The sequence below is a fragment of the Phascolarctos cinereus genome, unplaced genomic scaffold (genome assembly GCF_003287225.1).
Source record: "Phascolarctos cinereus isolate Bilbo 61053 unplaced genomic scaffold, phaCin_HiC Scaffold_726;HRSCAF=1367, whole genome shotgun sequence".
NCBI lineage: Eukaryota > Metazoa > Chordata > Mammalia > Diprotodontia > Phascolarctidae > Phascolarctos > Phascolarctos cinereus.
Window position 1 is genome coordinate 400577214 of NW_027556098.1, and position 16219 is coordinate 400593432.

General features: G+C 47.2%; 1 protein-coding gene across 1 annotated transcript in view; it reads left to right on the forward strand.

Annotated features, from left to right (window-relative positions):
- The window catches only part of MEGF6 (multiple EGF like domains 6), a 370100-nt gene that overhangs the window by 295447 nt on the left and 58434 nt on the right, over positions 1 to 16219 (forward strand). The window contains 3 exon segments of the mRNA XM_020975509.2: positions 11668 to 11790; positions 14219 to 14341; positions 15404 to 15541. Coding sequence (XP_020831168.1) covers positions 11668 to 11790; positions 14219 to 14341; positions 15404 to 15541 — 384 coding nt within the window.

Genomic DNA, 16219 nt, shown 5'->3' on the forward strand with positions numbered 1-16219 from the left:
CTTGTTTTATGGCCAACTTGGTTAGAATCTGTATATTACAGAAAGTCATGGAATACTTACATATTCGCAGTGTAGTTTTGGGGTGTAATTTCTACTTGGGTGGAAAATAATTTCTTTAAGCCTTGCTTTCTTCTGGGCTCCATCCAGTTTCTTTTTGGCTAAGGGTTTACCTAATGCCTTGCTTTGGCGAGGCTGCACACACACGTTGGCCATGGATGGAGATTGGGAAGGAAATACTTTGTTGTGATTAGACACAGAATCAGAGGCATAGATTTGGGGATGGAAAGGACCTTGGAAGCCTTTGAATCCAAACCCTTCCTTTTACAGGTCAGGAAACTGAGGTCCAGAGACAGCACTGGATCATCTTCTAAAAGGAAAATGATCTCCAGAGAGGTCATCAAATCAAAGACCTAGAGTTGGAAGGGGCCATAGGGACCTAGATCTAGTGCGATCCCCTCATCTTGTGAACTGAGTTCCAGCAAAATGGATTAACTGATCCAAAATCACAGAGGTGGTAGGTGCCAGAAGCAGGATTTGAACCCAGGTCCTCCACCTTTGGAACAGGAGATCTTTACTAGACTGCCCAAACCACCTGAAGACTTGGGGTCCACAGCTGGAATTTTAGCCACTGTCCCTAGCTGAAAGGTCACATGGAAGGATTGGCCTCTTCACCAAGCCCACAAAAACCCAGGGCTGGAAAAAAAATCTGCCTTGCTTGGCTTTCTGGGAATCCACGTCACAGGGATGCACCAGCTGACAGTGGGCTTGGCACTCGGCTTTGGACTATCTGGAAGCAGGATGAGGCCTTGTTGTTGAGGAGTTTAAAGAAGAAAACAGTCCCCCCGGGTGATAATGAAAGCAGGAGCACTGGTGAGTTCCAAGGCTCTGGCCTCCGTAAGGTAGCCTCTGAGAACCACTCTTTGAAGGTGTGGTAGCCTGTCTACACTCATGAAGCCATCACCAGCCCAGCCAGCCGACTGACCCCGACGCTGATGAGGAGACCCTCCTTCCAGCCCAGCCTCTGTTCCTTTGTCCTCCATGGTGGCCAGTGCCAGCACAGCCCAATGGTCTCATGGTGGGCCTCTGGGTTGCCCCCTCCCCCTGCTCCTTCCCTGTGCCCACCAGACCCTGCCAGAAAGGAGCTTCTGGTTCCCATTATGTGTTCTGAGCTGGAATGCGCTCAGTGTTGTTAACACAAATAAACAGAGCCCCCAGGAATGTGGAGATGACACATGGAATGGACAGACTCTCCGTATGCCTCTCGGACTGTTAATGGCTCCAGAGGGGGGCATTGCTAAAGCAGGGGCAGCTGGTAACCTCCCTCTGGTGGGCAGAGCTGCTGGGATACTGGATCTGGAGAATAGGAAAGGAAAGAAGTGGGCAAGCATAGATCTAAGAGCCAGGAGAACCCTCAGAAGCCATCTTAGAGATGAGGAAACCAAGAACCAAGGAAGGAAGGTAGGAAGCATCAGAGGCCAGATGGGAAGCCAGGCCCTCTGAGCTCAGAGTCAGTCCTCTTTCCCCGGTATCACACAGCTTCCTGACTCCATTTGGGGAAGCTTAGGAGGGCAGCTTTCATTGATGTGATTCTTGTTTGAAGTATAGAGTAAAGGAAGAACCTGCCTTCCAGGCAACCCTTGGCCAGAGAAGCTCTGGGTAAAATTAGTAACCATAAAGCGCCCCTCAAGCCCCACCAGCCTTCTTTCCTACATGAGAGCCCCTGGTACGTAGCTGCCATCCAGTTTTTGGAGAGCCTGAGCAGTAAGGGCAGGGTCAGCCTTCCCTGGGTCCTGCCGTGTGCTAAGCTCAGCAAACATTCAGAATGAGCCTTCCAGAGCCCCCTTTGGAAGAGAATTTTAAAAAGAGCACTCCCACCCTCCTAGACCCCTAGGCTCCCTGGACCACTGCAGAACCACCCTGAGGCCAGTGTTAACCCCTTACCTTCCTGCCACCTCTCCCCACAAGGGCCACCCTAATTCAGCTGGCCACAGAGGCCAGCGCTTGGTGTTCACGGGTGGCTCCCGAGCGCCCAGAGCAGGAATCTGGGGGAAGCAAGCCATTTGGAGGACACATTCCACATTCTTGTGGCTTTGGTCTCCAGTGCCAGACTGAGCATCTCTCTAACCACAGTGGCTCAGATGTATTGGAACCAGAGCCCCATGGGAGGCCTCTCTCCAGCTTCTGCTGAGGGTGGAGAGGAGAGGTGATGTAGAGCATTGGGACGGAAATTGGGCTATGGTTTACTTCAGTCATGTCTGACTCTTTGTAACCCTCACTGTCTGCCCATGGAGTTTTCTTGGCAAAGACACTGGCTTGCCATTTCCTTCTCCAGTTCAGGAAAACAGAGGTGACTTACCCAGGGTCACATAGCTATGTCTGAGGCTGGATTTGAACTCAGGTCGTCCTGACTCTAGGTCAAGCACTCTAATCACTGAGCCACCTAGCTGCCTCCTAGGCAAATAGAGGTTAAGTGACTTGCCCAAGGGTCACACAGCTAGTAAGTGACTGAACCGGATTTGAGCAGGCCCAGCCATCTAGCTGCCTCTAAATAAAATGAAATTCTATGTAGCCTTAAGTGTCTGACCGTCTTTCTCAGATTTCTCTTGTTTCAAGGCCACTCAGATGTTGCTTTCTCTATGATTTCTTCCAAAATTCCCCATGATTAATGCTTTTTCCTTATTTCAATACTCTCTTTGTGTAGTGGAAAGTCAATAGTTCACATTTAAAATAATTAAGCACTTGCTATGCGCTAGCCACAGTGCCATGTGCTGGTGATACAAAGAAAACCAAAATACATTCCCTGCCTTCAAGGAGCTTACATTCCAGTGGTGGAGAGAACGTGGAAAATTGTACATACAAAATCACACGTGCATACAATCATAATACAATATTTACAGTGTAAATAGAGGGTAATCGTAGATGGAAGGTGCTAGGAGTAGGAGGGCCCAAGAAAAGCCGTTTGTAGAAGGAAGGATTTGAACTGTCTTGGAGAAAGTCAGGAGGCAGAGATGAGAATGGAGAGCGTGCCAGGCTTGGGGCACAGCCAGGACAAAGACACGGAATCAGGAGATGGAGCATCATATAAAAAGCCCTGTGTTGTTGAATCATAGAGCATATAGTAAGCAGCGTGGTGAAAAAGATTGGAAAAGTAGGAAGGTGCCAGGTTATGGATGGCTTTAAAAGGCAGAGATTTAATACTGAACCTGAGCCAGGTTATGGATTACAGAGATTTTATATTTAAACCTGGAGGTAAGAGGGAGCCATTAGAGTGTATTGGGTAGGTGGGACTTGACGTGGTCCTCTCTGCACTTCAGGAAAATCAGTTTGATTTGAGGAAGAGGCCAGATTGGAGTGGGGAGAAATCTAAGGCAGGAGACCAGCCATGAGGCTATTGCAGTAGTCCATGGGTGAGGTTATGAAGGCTTGCACCAGGGTGACAGGCGACATATATGAGCTGTGTGGGGTGGTGCCAGTGGAGGGTCAATGGCGACATCTGGTCATTGGATGATGGGGAAGATGGTGGTGCTCCCCATCCTAATAAGGAAGTGCAGAAGAGGGAAGGGTCAGGCAATGTAAGGTACGCTCTCATTTTAAGGCTGTTTTCCTGAGAAGTGGTTAATGATTAAAATAAATAAAGGCAGAAAAAAGTATGTGTAAAGAAGATTTCCATTCATTGTCAAGGGATGAAATATGGCCAGTGTTATATATGAATATCTTTATGCCTGGTAGGAGCAGAAAAATGACTTCGTTTCCATATACACTGCTGATATATGTGTATGAAGAAACAGCTTTCAGACTGAATTTGGACGTTTTAGACAGGGAATGATCTGTGGTGTAGACGTGAGGACTCTCATCTCTGTCAACAGTGCAGAGTGATGAGTCTTTTGTGGGGAAATAATCTAATGTTACAAACAGGCAGAAAGAGACCTTTCATTTATTAAAAACTAGAGAAGTCTGAGTGAGAAACATAGTCTGAAAGGGACCAAAAAGACTGAAGACCCTGCTGAGGAGGTCAGAGCTGCAAAGCATGATGGGCATCTCATCTACTCTGCATATGCGTGTTTTATGACTAATGTGAGAAATTACAGATATTTGGAGATGGTTATTTTAAAAGGATTGTCCATTTGATGGGGGACATCTGGGCAGTTCTGACTTTTTAAGTAAAAGGTAAGTTGCTGAAAGTTAGAAGACTCTCATTTAATTAAGCTTTAAGGGGAGGAGGACGGCAGAGGAAACTAAGGCAAAGAATGGAAAGTTGAGATTGAGTTAAATGCAATCAGCTGATAGACACCTTCTGAGTAGGCCCTGATTGGTTGGTGAGAGAAGTGATGTCATTGGCCAAGAGCGCCAATGACCTCTGTTGCTCTTTAGGGCCACCTAGAGGTGGAAAGAGGTAAAGCTTCTCCTAAAGGTCTGCTGCTCTCTGTTGCCGCCTCTGGCGTGAAATGGAAAAGCTTAAAGGGCTTTGCAGCGGCTTTGAGAGCCCTGTTAGCTTGAGGCGGCCTCAGATGCTTTACTGTGAGCTCTGTTCTGATTGGACAGCCCAGCACCTGGGTGAGCAAGTGACTGGTGGTGGGACTGCCCACAGGTACCCAGTTTGATGAGTTTTGCAGTTCTCTGGCTCTTCCCATTTAAGAGCTAATGCTTTTGTTTAAAAGTCCATTAATAGCAAACTGAAGGAGCTTGTGAGGGGAGGGGAGGAGAAGAGAGAAGGAGGGAGGACAGGAAAAGACCAGGAGGAGAGAAGAAGAAGAGAGGATCAAGAGGAGAAAAGAGAAGAGAGGAGAGGAGAAGAGAGGAGAGGAGGAGAAGAGAGGACCAGGAGAAGAAGAGAAGAGAGGAGAGGAGAAGGGGATAAGAGGGGAGTGGAGAGAAAAGACCAAGAAGAGAAGAGAGAAGAGGGGAGGGGAGAAGAGAGGAGGAGGAGAAGGGAGGAGAGGAGAAAATAGAAGAGTAGAAGAGAAGAGATGAGAGGAGAAGGAGAAGAGAAGAGAGGATCAGGAGGAGAGAGGAGGAGAGGAGAAAAGAGAAGAGGAGAAGAGAGGACCAGGAGGAGAAGAGATGAGAGGAGAAGGAGGAGAAAAGAGAAGAGAGGAGGAGGAGAAGGGAGGAGAGGAGAAAATAGAAGAGTAGAAGAGAAGAGATGAGAGGAGAAGAAGAGAAGAGAGGATCAGGAGGAGAGAGGAGGAGAGGAGAAAAGAGAAGAGGAGAGGAGAGGACCAGGAGGAGAAGGAGAAGAGAAGAGAGGATAAGGAAGAGAAGAGAGGAGAAGGGAGGAGAGGAGAAGAGAGAAGAAGAGGAGAAGGAGGAGAGGAGAAAGGGATAAGAGGGGAGAGGAGAGAAAAGACCAAGAAGAGAAGAGAGAAGAGGGGAGGGGAGAGGAGAAGAGAAGAGAGGATCAGGAGGAGAAAAGAGAAGAGAGGAGGAGGAGAAGGGAGGAGAGGAGAAAATAGAAGAGTAGAAGAGAAGAGATGAGAGGAGAAGGAGAAGAGAAGAGAGGATCAGGAGGAGAGAGGAGGAGAGGAGAAAAGAGAAGAGGAGAAAAGAGAAGAGGAGAGGAGAGAAGAGGAGAGGAGAGGACCAGGAGGAGAAGAGAAGAGAGGAGAGGAGAAGAGGAGGAGGAGAGGAGAAGGGGATAAGAGGGGAGAGGAGAGAAAAGACCAAGAAGAGAAGAGAGAAGAGGGGAGGGGAGAGGAGAAGAGAAGAGAGGATCAGGAGGAGAAAAGAGAAGAGAGGAGAGGAGAGGAGGAGGAGAAGGGAGGAGAGGAGAAAATGGAGTAGAAGAGAAGAGATGAGAGGAGAAGGAGAAGAGAAGAGAGGATCAGGAGGAGAAGGGAGGAGAGGAGAAAATGGAGTAGAAGAGAAGAGATGAGAGGAGAAGGAGAAGAGAAGAGAGGATCAGGAGGAGAGAGGAGGAGAGGAGAAAAGAGAAGAGGAGAAAAGAGAAGAGGAGAGGAGAGGACCAGGAGGAGAAGAGAAGAGAGGAGAGGAGAAGAGGAGGAGGAGAGGAGAAGGGGATAAGAGGGGAGAGGAGAGAAAAGACCAAGAAGAGAAGAGAGAAGGGGAGGGGAGAGGAGAAGAGAAGAGAGGATCAGGAGGAGAAAAGAGAAGAGAGGAGAGGAGAGGAGGAAGAGAAGGGAGGAGAGGAGAAAATGGAGTAGAAGAGAAGAGATGAGAGGAGAAGGAGAAGAGAAGAGAGGATCAGGAGGAGAAGGGAGGAGAGGAGAAAATGGAGTAGAAGAGAAGAGATGAGAGGAGAAGGAAAAGAGAGGATCAGGAGGAGAGAGGAGGAGAGGAGAAAAGAGAAGAGGAGAGGAGAAGAGAGGACCAGGAGGAGAAGAGAAGAGATGAGAGGAGAAGGAGAAGGAGAAGAGAGGATCAGGAGGAGAAGAGAAGAGAGGAGAGGAGGAGGAGAGGAGAAGGGGATAAGAGGGGAGAGGAGAGAAAAGACCAAGAAGAGAAGAGAGAAGAGAGAAGAGGGGAGGGGAGAGGAGAAATCCAGGAGGAGAGGACAAAACAGGACCAGAAGGAGAGGAGAGGGGAAGGGGAAAACTTTTCCAGCTGAAGTGATTAGGATGAGTAGTTAGTGAGTGAGCAGAGACACAGTTTTATCCAGTGATGTTGCTTAATGGACCAACACCACTGAAGTCTGAAATCCAAAGTTGTGAGTTCTCCTGAGCACACAGACTTTCCTCCCTCTTGTGCTGTGTGTGTCTACTCTTCATCATAGATAATGAGTGCATGGGTGGGACAATGTGATCTGAGTTTACATGTATATTGTTGATGCATTTTATTATTTGTGCATTTGCCTTAATACATTATTATCCATAATATTATTGTTTCCTTTGCTTTATTGTTAAGGAAATGGCTATGTTTAAGATTTGAATGTTATGATTTTGAGTGGCTAGTGCGTACATAGCATATCCGTATGGGTGAGTTACCCTGTGAGTGACTGGCACGTTGGAAGGGAAGCCCACTGCATGGGGGCTCAGGACCTAGAGCGGTGCACAGGGGAAGTGTGTTTCCCTTCCACGGGGTCACTCCTGGCATCCTTTTGAATGTAACCATGAGGTGATAGTCCACCTCTGACTCCTAGGGTGGGGGCAGCTTGGAGTGAGCAAGCCGACCCACAGAGAGCTGGATGTCTCCTACTCCCCGGTGAGAAGAGTGATTATTCCCCACTGTAGCGCACCACCCCAGTGTGCGTGTCGATGGTGTGTGCGTCGGAGGGTTAGACAATGAGTTCTGTTGTGAATGTGCTGAGTTTGAGATTTCTTGTAGTACTTACTCGTGGTTCACTACGTATAAAAATCTCGATTGTATATTGTGTTCTGATTTGGTAAAATATTGAATTATTGAGTACTTACCATGGAATGAAATATGTGCCTAAACAGCTGTTCATTCAAAGGAAGTATAGGTTTTTTTTAATGGCTTCATGGAGAGAGGCAGTTAGTGGACAAGTCATTGAACCTCTCTGGGCCTTGATCTTCTCATCTATAAAATGGGAATAATAGTATTTCTTAGCCCTACTTTATCTTTGAGTTACTGTGAGGGATGCATTTTGTTGACAATAATAAGAGATAGTAATAATGCATTTTTCTACAGCCATTTAAAGTTTACAAAATGCTTTAAAAATACTTGGGCTTCTTGACAGCCCTGTGAGGTAGGCCCTCCATGTATTATTATCATCCCCATTTTACAGATGAGGGAACTGAGATTCAGAGACATGAAGTGAAGGAGGACCTGAACCCAGTTCTTCCAGGCTCTGAGGTCAGTTCTCTATTATGCCTCCTTGTCTTAAAATGTAAAGTGCTATAGAAATATGATTTATAGGGCAGCTAGGTGGCACAGTGGATGAGGCACTGGCCCTGGAGTCAGGGTGACCTGAGTTCAAATCCAGCCTTAGACACTTACTAGCGATGTGATCCTGGGCAAGTCAATTAACTCTAACTGCCTGGAAGAAAAAAAAAGATATCTAATTTATAATTAGTCTAATCTTGGTAGGCCCTCAAGGGCAAGGGTTTTTAATGTAGTAGAATCCTGGGAAATTCCCTGGACCAGGAGACAGTAGCCCTGAGTACTAGCCTCAGTCCTGCCATTGACTTTGTGTGTTGTGTGACCTTGGGTGACATTCACTGACCCCAGGCTCAGTCCCTTGACTCTCCCATACCATCAACAATGGTAGATGCCAACATGACTGTGTCCAGCTCATGCTGGTGCCAGCGCCATTACCAGCCTCAGGAGGATGGTAGAAACTGAGTCTGGCTGTCTGCCTGTCTCTTCCCACCCAAAGGTTCAAGGCCTCCTAATGGTCACATTTTCCCCCTTTCCTTTATAGTTTCTCAAACCTAAAAATAGATACAGCCAGGAAAAAATGTAACTGCATAGGCTTAAGCAGCAGCATGTGGGAGTTAGGCTAGGTTCAGCAAAAAATTTCCTAATAGTGAAAAATTTGGGATGCTGGAATGCGTGAAATAGAAAGAGAATGGGGCAAAAACCAGAAACTAAGTTCGCTTTTTCCATATGGAAGCTGGCTTAGGAATCAACTTACCTGAGTACAAGGGTGGGGCTGGTTGGAAAAACTGCTTACTAAGTTGTGTGGGTTTTTTTTTTCATGCCTGGAGTCTGGAATTTTACTAGGGGAGGGAAGGGAGAGAATAAATATTTATTAAGTGCCTACTATATGTCAGGCCCTGTGCTAAGTGCTTTTTACAAATATCTCATTTGATCCTTAAAACAACCCTGCAAGGTAGGTGCTATTATTATTATCTCCATAATACAATTGAGGAAACTGAGGCAAACAACTCCCCCTGGGTCACACAACTAGTAAGTGCCCGAGGCTGCATTTGAACTTGGATCTTCTTGACTTCAGGTCCAGTGTCCTGTCCACTATACCCGCCAGCTGCCTCTGCTCTACAGTACAGATTTCAGAACTGAACAATTTCAGGGAGTCTGGGGCTCTCAGAGGCCATTGAGTCACAGAATCACAGCCTCCTCGGCTTAGAGCTGCAATGGACCTCAGAAGCTGTCTAACTCAACCCCTCATTTTACTGATGAGGAAACTGAGGCACAGGACAGCTAAGTGACTGGCGGAGAAATCAGCCCTCTCCAGCTTGCCTGACAAACAGAGATCCAGCCTTTGCTCTGAGATCCCTCTGTTGAGGGAGATCTCACTACCTCCCAAGGTAGTAAGTCACGCTCTTGGAGAGTCAGGAAATTTTCGTTTACGTTGAGTTGGAACATACCTCTTTGTAATTTCCACACAATGCTCATCTTTCGAGGACTGAACCAATCCAGTGTAATCCCTTATCCACTGTGACAGCCCTTCAAGTGTTTGGGGTCTGGGAACTGGGACCGTCCAGAAGTAGACAAGATTACCTCTAAAGGTGATGGTCCCCCATCCCTGGAAGTTTTCAAGCTGAGGCTGGCTGACCCTTTGTCAGAGATGTTGTAGATTCTGCGGATTGGACTGGATGGCTTTGGAGGTCATCACTGCCCTTAGCACAGTGCCTGGCACATAGTGGGTGTTTAATCAATGCTTGTTGACTCAACTGGACTTGTGGCTCTGAAATTCTGTGACTCAAATGTACAGCACCGGACTTCAAGGACTGAGGGGGAAAAGGCCTAAAATTCATTTTTTCCATTCTCATGGGTTCAGGTGAGATTATCCTTTAACTAGCTCCTACTGGGGAGAAGTTGAGTTTTGTCCCCTAACTTCTCTCTGTGTTACCCAGGCCAATGACCTATGATGAGCCAATATGTACAAATTCAACTTGATGAAGCCCTTTTCAACCATGAGATTCTGTGATCCCATGAGAGTTGGGGGGTATTCAGAAAAGCGTCCAGTTTTCCCCTAAGTTCCTCATAGTCCTGGAGAGAGGCAGTTTTCAAGGATGGTTTTATTACTTAGAAACCATACCTGGAATTAGGAAGAATTGGCCATATCTAGTGCCTACTCCTTTCCCACCCTGCCATCTTGATTCTGGAGCTGGGGCCAACCTCCTCCCTAACCTCCCCTGAAATTCTTGGGTCTGCATCTTTGGAATGGCACAAATCTAAGTGTCAAGGAGTCAACCAAAAAGAAGTGGAGAGAAGGCTCTGGGTGGTGGGAAGCTCTCCCTGGCATCTCACTTCCAGTTAGGATCCTCCCAGAGGGGCAAAAGACCAATGCCTTAGGGACAGAGGTTCCTAATGACTCTAGCTCTATTGGCCTGGGAGGAGAGAAAGTGGGGGCATTTAACAACTGAACACCGCTAGGTGGGGAGAACGGGGAGGATGTTCTTTGCTTCTGGTCAGACTAGATTCAGGAGTAGGTCAGCACCTGGCATGCCTTGGAGAAGGGAAAAGTTAAGATCCCAAAAAGAGGTTGGCCTCCTCTCTCCACTCTTGACTAGTGTTTGGGAATGAGAGTGTGTCGGGTTTCTTGGGGAAACGTTTCAGTCAGCTCTCCATATTGCTTTTTCAATAAACGCATACTATGTCCATCTGCGCTGGGGGATTAGCTGGGAAACCAGACTCCAGATAATATATGTCCTTCAGGGATCCCTCTGAGAATATTAGCAGGGAGGGCCAGCCTAGGTGAGATGCTCCATGAGGAACTCCTGACCTTCTCTGACCCTGGCATTTCCTTCTCTGCCATATTTATTTCCCAAAGGGGTGGGGAGAATGAAATGCTGTGGATGTCCTTTCTCCTTCCCCATCAGGAAGGGGGCTGACCTCCCAATCTCTCCTGTAGAGAAAGGAAAAACTGACTCAAGAATCTTAGAGTTGGAAGGGATTTCAGATGATCCAGTCTAACAAGTACCATATTTGAACAAAACCCAAGGTTATCTGTCCCACTTGAAGACCTTCATGATGACAGGTACAAGATCTCCTGAGGTGCACCATTCATTTTTCGATGCTTCTGGTGACCAGGAAGTTTTTCCTACATGGTTATGAATTCTGCCTGTGTATAATGTTTGCCTCTCACTCCCCATTCTGTCCTCTGGGGCCAAGCAGGCCAAGTCTGATCTCTCTCCCCAGGGCAGCCCTTCAGACACACAGTAGAGAGCTCTCCTGACCTTCCCCAGGCCTCTTTTCTCTGGACCAAAGCTCCCAGTCACTGATTGGATCTTTGTGTGGCGTGGTCTTCACACCATCATGTTTTGGACATGGGATCTTAGGTCTAGAGCCGGAAGGAACCTCTGAGGGCACCTGTCCTATTCTCCCTTTACTGAAGAGGATGTGGAGGCGTAGGGAGGTTTAGGAACTTGCCCAGGTGACACAGATAACCATCAGAGGCAAGTTTTGATCCCAGGTCCTCCAATTCCAGATCCTGGGCTCTTTCCACTGATGCCTGCAGCTTGTTCTAAACTGGGAGGCCTGGAATTGAACCCAGTACTCCAGAAATTGTCTGACCAGGGCAGAGGACAGAGGGACCATCACTCCCAATCCCTAACTCTCTGCATCTCTTAAAACTGGGCTTGTGGTCTACTGAAACCCCCGATCTTTGCACAAACTGTTGTCCAACCTCCCTCATACTGGAGAAAAGACTCCAGCTAATTAGCATCCCCTCTCTTCTGTGCTGAATCTCCTGTCCAGCTGTTACACAGGGCTCTTCCCTATCTGTCTCCTCCTCCTCTACTCCCCACTCATCAAGGCAATGACGATTCTGACCTTCCTTTCTAGTACGGAACCCATGTGCGGACAGGAATGGAGGCTGCATGCACAGATGCCAAGCCCGCCGAGGGGTGGCCCACTGTGAGTGCCACGCTGGATATCGACTGGCAGCAGACCACAAGACGTGTGAAGGTAGGACAACCTGGAGGCTTTCTTCTGTGCTCCTGGTGGGGGTGGGCTGCCCTGGACTGATATTTGTACCACCTGCCACACAAGAGTAGGAAGAAAGTGCTTGAATTCAATTCAGTGAACATTTATTAAGCACCTACTGTGTGCCAAGCACTGTGCTAAGAGCTAGGGATGAAAGAAAGGCAAAAGACAGTGCCTGCCCTTGGGCAGCTTCCAGTCTAGTCGAGGAGACAACATTGAAACAACTATGTACAAATAAGCTATAGACAGGATCAACTGGGGACAGTCGGCAGAGAGCAGGAAGATCGTTGGCAAATCCGGGAAGGTAAACATGGCTGCTGTCCTTGTCACTTTGGTCTGAACCTGTGATTTCACTGGAGTGAGAGACTCCCGGTAAGGAAAGGCCCTCCACCAATGTGGATCAATCACTATTCTGCAACGTAGAGTCTAGGGATTTGCTTGAGCCTCAGAACAGCGCTGCACAATCAGGCCGTGTCAGAGATGGAATGTGAACCCAAGCTTTTCTGAACCTGGGCTGGCAGGTACATAGAGCATCAGGCCTGGAGTCAGGAAGACCTGAGTTCAAATCTGGCCTCAGACACTTATTAGCTGTGTGACCCTGGTCAAGTCACTTCACCCTGTTTGCCTTGGTTTCCTCATCTGTAAAATGAGCCATTCTCATGTAAATGAGAATTATTATCATTATGCATAATTACCAAACCCTGCTATTTTTCCCAGAGGAAAACAAATATGGATTATTAATATTAATATGATTATTTTGGTCTAAACCTGTAATTTCATTGCTAATTACCCAATCCAACTGCTACTTCCCAAATATGAGTTATTATTTAAAAAAAATACCTATATACCTTGTGGAAATTCAGCATGGCAAGGTGGAAAGTTGGCCTCAGAGCTAAAAAGACCTGCAGGGATTCAAGGGCTACCCTTGGCGCGCACTGTCTTTGTGACCCTGGCCAAATCACTTCACCTTTTGGCATTTTTGGACACTCTTTTAAGACTATAAATTATACAGAAGTGTCAATCTGCATGGGGAGAGGGAGTTTTCCTTCCTGGGAGTTACCTGTAATGGAGAAATCATAGGTTTGGTCCCTACAATTGACATTCAGTGACTTCATTGCAAAAGCAGGAACGTGGCAAGGTGGAGAAAACAATGTTGGAAAATACAATTTGGCTTATTAAGATGTGAAAAAAGCTGAAGGCTTGTAAATTACTCAAGGGCTAATGCTTATAAGCTATCAATTCAGTTATCCCGTCCACATCGCTGGGGTTAGGGGGAGGTACCCCTGCCATCTGGAAAATCCATGGAAAATGTTTTGGCCCTTCTTTTAGTACCAAAGAAGAAATCTGAATTTTTTCTTTTTCTTTAACAGGGTATTTACAGCACCTTATTGTATAATTTGGGTTAAGGATTTGGTCATAGGCTCTGTGTTGTCTGCCGGCCTTAGCATGCCATCTGTGGCTTCTGCAAAACTCCCCTAAAATTCCCATTTAATTTCTCATGCCAACCCCGATATATCAAAACCACATTGGGGAAAGTTGTGTTGTGGAACGGATAACTATACTCTCTTTAGAAGGAGTCAGAAGGCACCAGGTGTGACAACTTAATTTTAATCAGTTAAATCATCAAGCCTTTATTGAGTACCTGCTGCTGCAGAGGGGAGGGCTGGGGGCTATTATTGGCCATTCAGTAAGGGCCAGAGTGATTTGGGTTGAAAAGTGTAGTCAGGCAGCTGCATTTAAAACCCAAGGGACTTTTTAAAACCTGTTTTTTTTTTTCCAGAGCTATATTTCAAGAATCAAAAATGAAAACTTCGCAGGACAAAAAACAAATTGTTCTGGTTTTTTGAAAAATTTTTTTTAAAATTTCAAATAAATAAATTAGGCCATTGGTGCCCTTTGAGAATGGATAAGCAACAACAGCCTGTGTGACCCTGAGCAAGTCACTGTCCTCTGTCTGCTTCACTTTCCCACTCTGTAAAATGGGGATAATAATAGCAGGGTTACCTACTTCCCAGGCTTGTTGTGAGGATCTGATGAAATAATATGTGTGAAGGTTTTGCCCACTGCCAGGCACATAGTAGGTAGATTAATAACTTAATAATATATAATAAATAATTATTATAATATAATAATAACATAAATAATTTAATAAATGTCTATTTCCCTCCTTCCTTTCACGGGTGGAAATGACCTGTCCCTCCATAGTTTCTCCTAGAATCCGCCTGGTCTTCTCCTTTGTACTTGTCTTACGCTTCCTTATAGCCTTCTGCATGAGGTAGATGCGTTTTTCCTCTTTGGTAGATGTTTGCAGAATTGAGCCAAGTTGACTTGCCAGGACACTGGGTCACTTGGGGGCGCCAGTCATTGACTCATCTGTCCATGGGGCCTCAGCTTTTTGTCTGCTTTCCAGATGTGAACGAGTGTGCCCTGGGCCTGGCCATGTGCTCACACGGCTGCCTCAACACGCGCGGCTCCTTCAAGTGTGTCTGCAACCCAGGCTATGAGCTGGGATCAGACAGCAGGCAGTGCTACCGTACGTATGGCCCCCCGGCACTCGGGTTGTGGATCTCCCAGGGGTCCTGGTCCTCCCTAGATCCTAAGCGGGGCCAGCCTGTGTATGCTGGCATCCTGGGCTGTGTCGTGTGCGGACAGGCCCTGTGATGATGGAAAGTGAGCTGGCTTTGGCATCTTAGGACCTATGTTGACATCCCAGCCCTGCCTCATTCTATCTGTATGACCACAAACAAGTCACCTCATCTCTGTGGGCCTCAGTTTCCTCATCTGTAAAATGGAGGGGTTGGATTGGATGTCCTGTGGGCTCTTTTCCTGCTCCAGATCCATGAGCCTCTTCCTTTCTCCCAGGGAAGGGAAGCTCCATGGAGGAAGGATTAAGATAAGCCTGGAATTTGTGCAAAGCTATTCGAAAGAAGATTCTAGAGGCAGATAGGTGGCACAGTGGATAGAGCACTGGCCCTGGATTCAGGAAGACCTGAGTTCAAATCCAGCCTTTGACATGTAACACTTACTAGCTGTGTGACCCTGGGCAAGTCACTTAACCCCATTACCTAACCAAAAAAAAAAAAGATTCTATTAAGCACCTCCCTTTGAGAAGAATCCCAGTTCTCATAGCTTCTCCCCCAAAACGGCCAAGCCTTCCTAGGGCATGAAGCTTTATGCCCTCCGGGGGCTCCAGGGCCATGTTCCTGTTTATGGGAGTTTCCCCCAGAGGCTGGGTAATGTTGTCCCCTCAGATGCCCCAGACAAGGGTGTAGACTGAGAGCTGGGGGAGACCTTACAGCCCACCTGGTCCATCTCCCACCCTTCATTTTACACATGAGTTCACTGAGGCACAGAGGTTAAATGGCGTGCCAAAGGTCACCCAGCTAGTAAATATTTGAGACAGGATTTGAAGCCAGCTCTTACTAGTTCCAGCAGTCCATTCCTTATACCAGGCTGCCGAGTGTTTGCCTTACCCTTCCTCCCCCTCCCCAGTCAATAAGTATCTTAACCAGACATTGTGCTAAGTAAGTTCAGAGCGCTCAGAGACAGAAGGAAAAGTGGTCCCTGCCCTCCAGAGCTTCCTTTTCCTCTCCAGGCATCGAGATGGAGATCGTGAACAGCTGTGAGGCCAACAACGGCGGCTGCTCACACGGCTGCAGTCACACCAGCTCTGGCCCCCTCTGCACCTGCCATCAGGGCTATGAGCTGGACACGGACCAGAAAACTTGCATTGGTGAGCGGAGTGTGAAGCGGGGGGCGCTTGCCTCCTGGAGGCAGGGACGGCGTGGGGGGGGGGGGAGAGGGTTTGTGCGTCCTCCCCTGCCACCCCCAACGAGAAGCGCTTCTGCTGTCTGGGCAGTGAAGCCTGGGCCAGAGTTAGAGTCTTTCTTAAGTCCCAGAGCTACTGATTTTTCATACATCTTTATAAGTATAAATTATAATAAACTGTTTGCATATATAGTTTCCAATATAGAAGTTTCTCCTCTGTCTTAACTCTGTTAAACAGATCAGTGAGAGTTGCAGTAGGGGGCTTTCTCTTAGGTCTGGGCCTAGGGATAAAGAGCTTTAATTACCCCCAGGATGCTGGTAATCATATGTGTGCTGCCTATCCAGAGACCCTATTAACATTGCCTTTGTTTGAACTGTAGTGGGAGGCATGGGACAGTATCTATGGTTTCATTGCTATGAAAACTCCCTCTTATGAAGGTGGGTTGGTATCTCCTTTGCTTAGAGCACAGAAGGGTTAAGTGATTTTGCCCAGGGCCACATAGCCAGTATGTGTCAGAGACAGGACTTGAACACAGATCTTCCTGGTTGAGGCTGACTCCCCCACACTCTGGTAATCTACTCAGAGCTTGTATAATCAGTACAGCCTTCCATCCTGGACACACCCTGGTGCTGAAGAGATCTC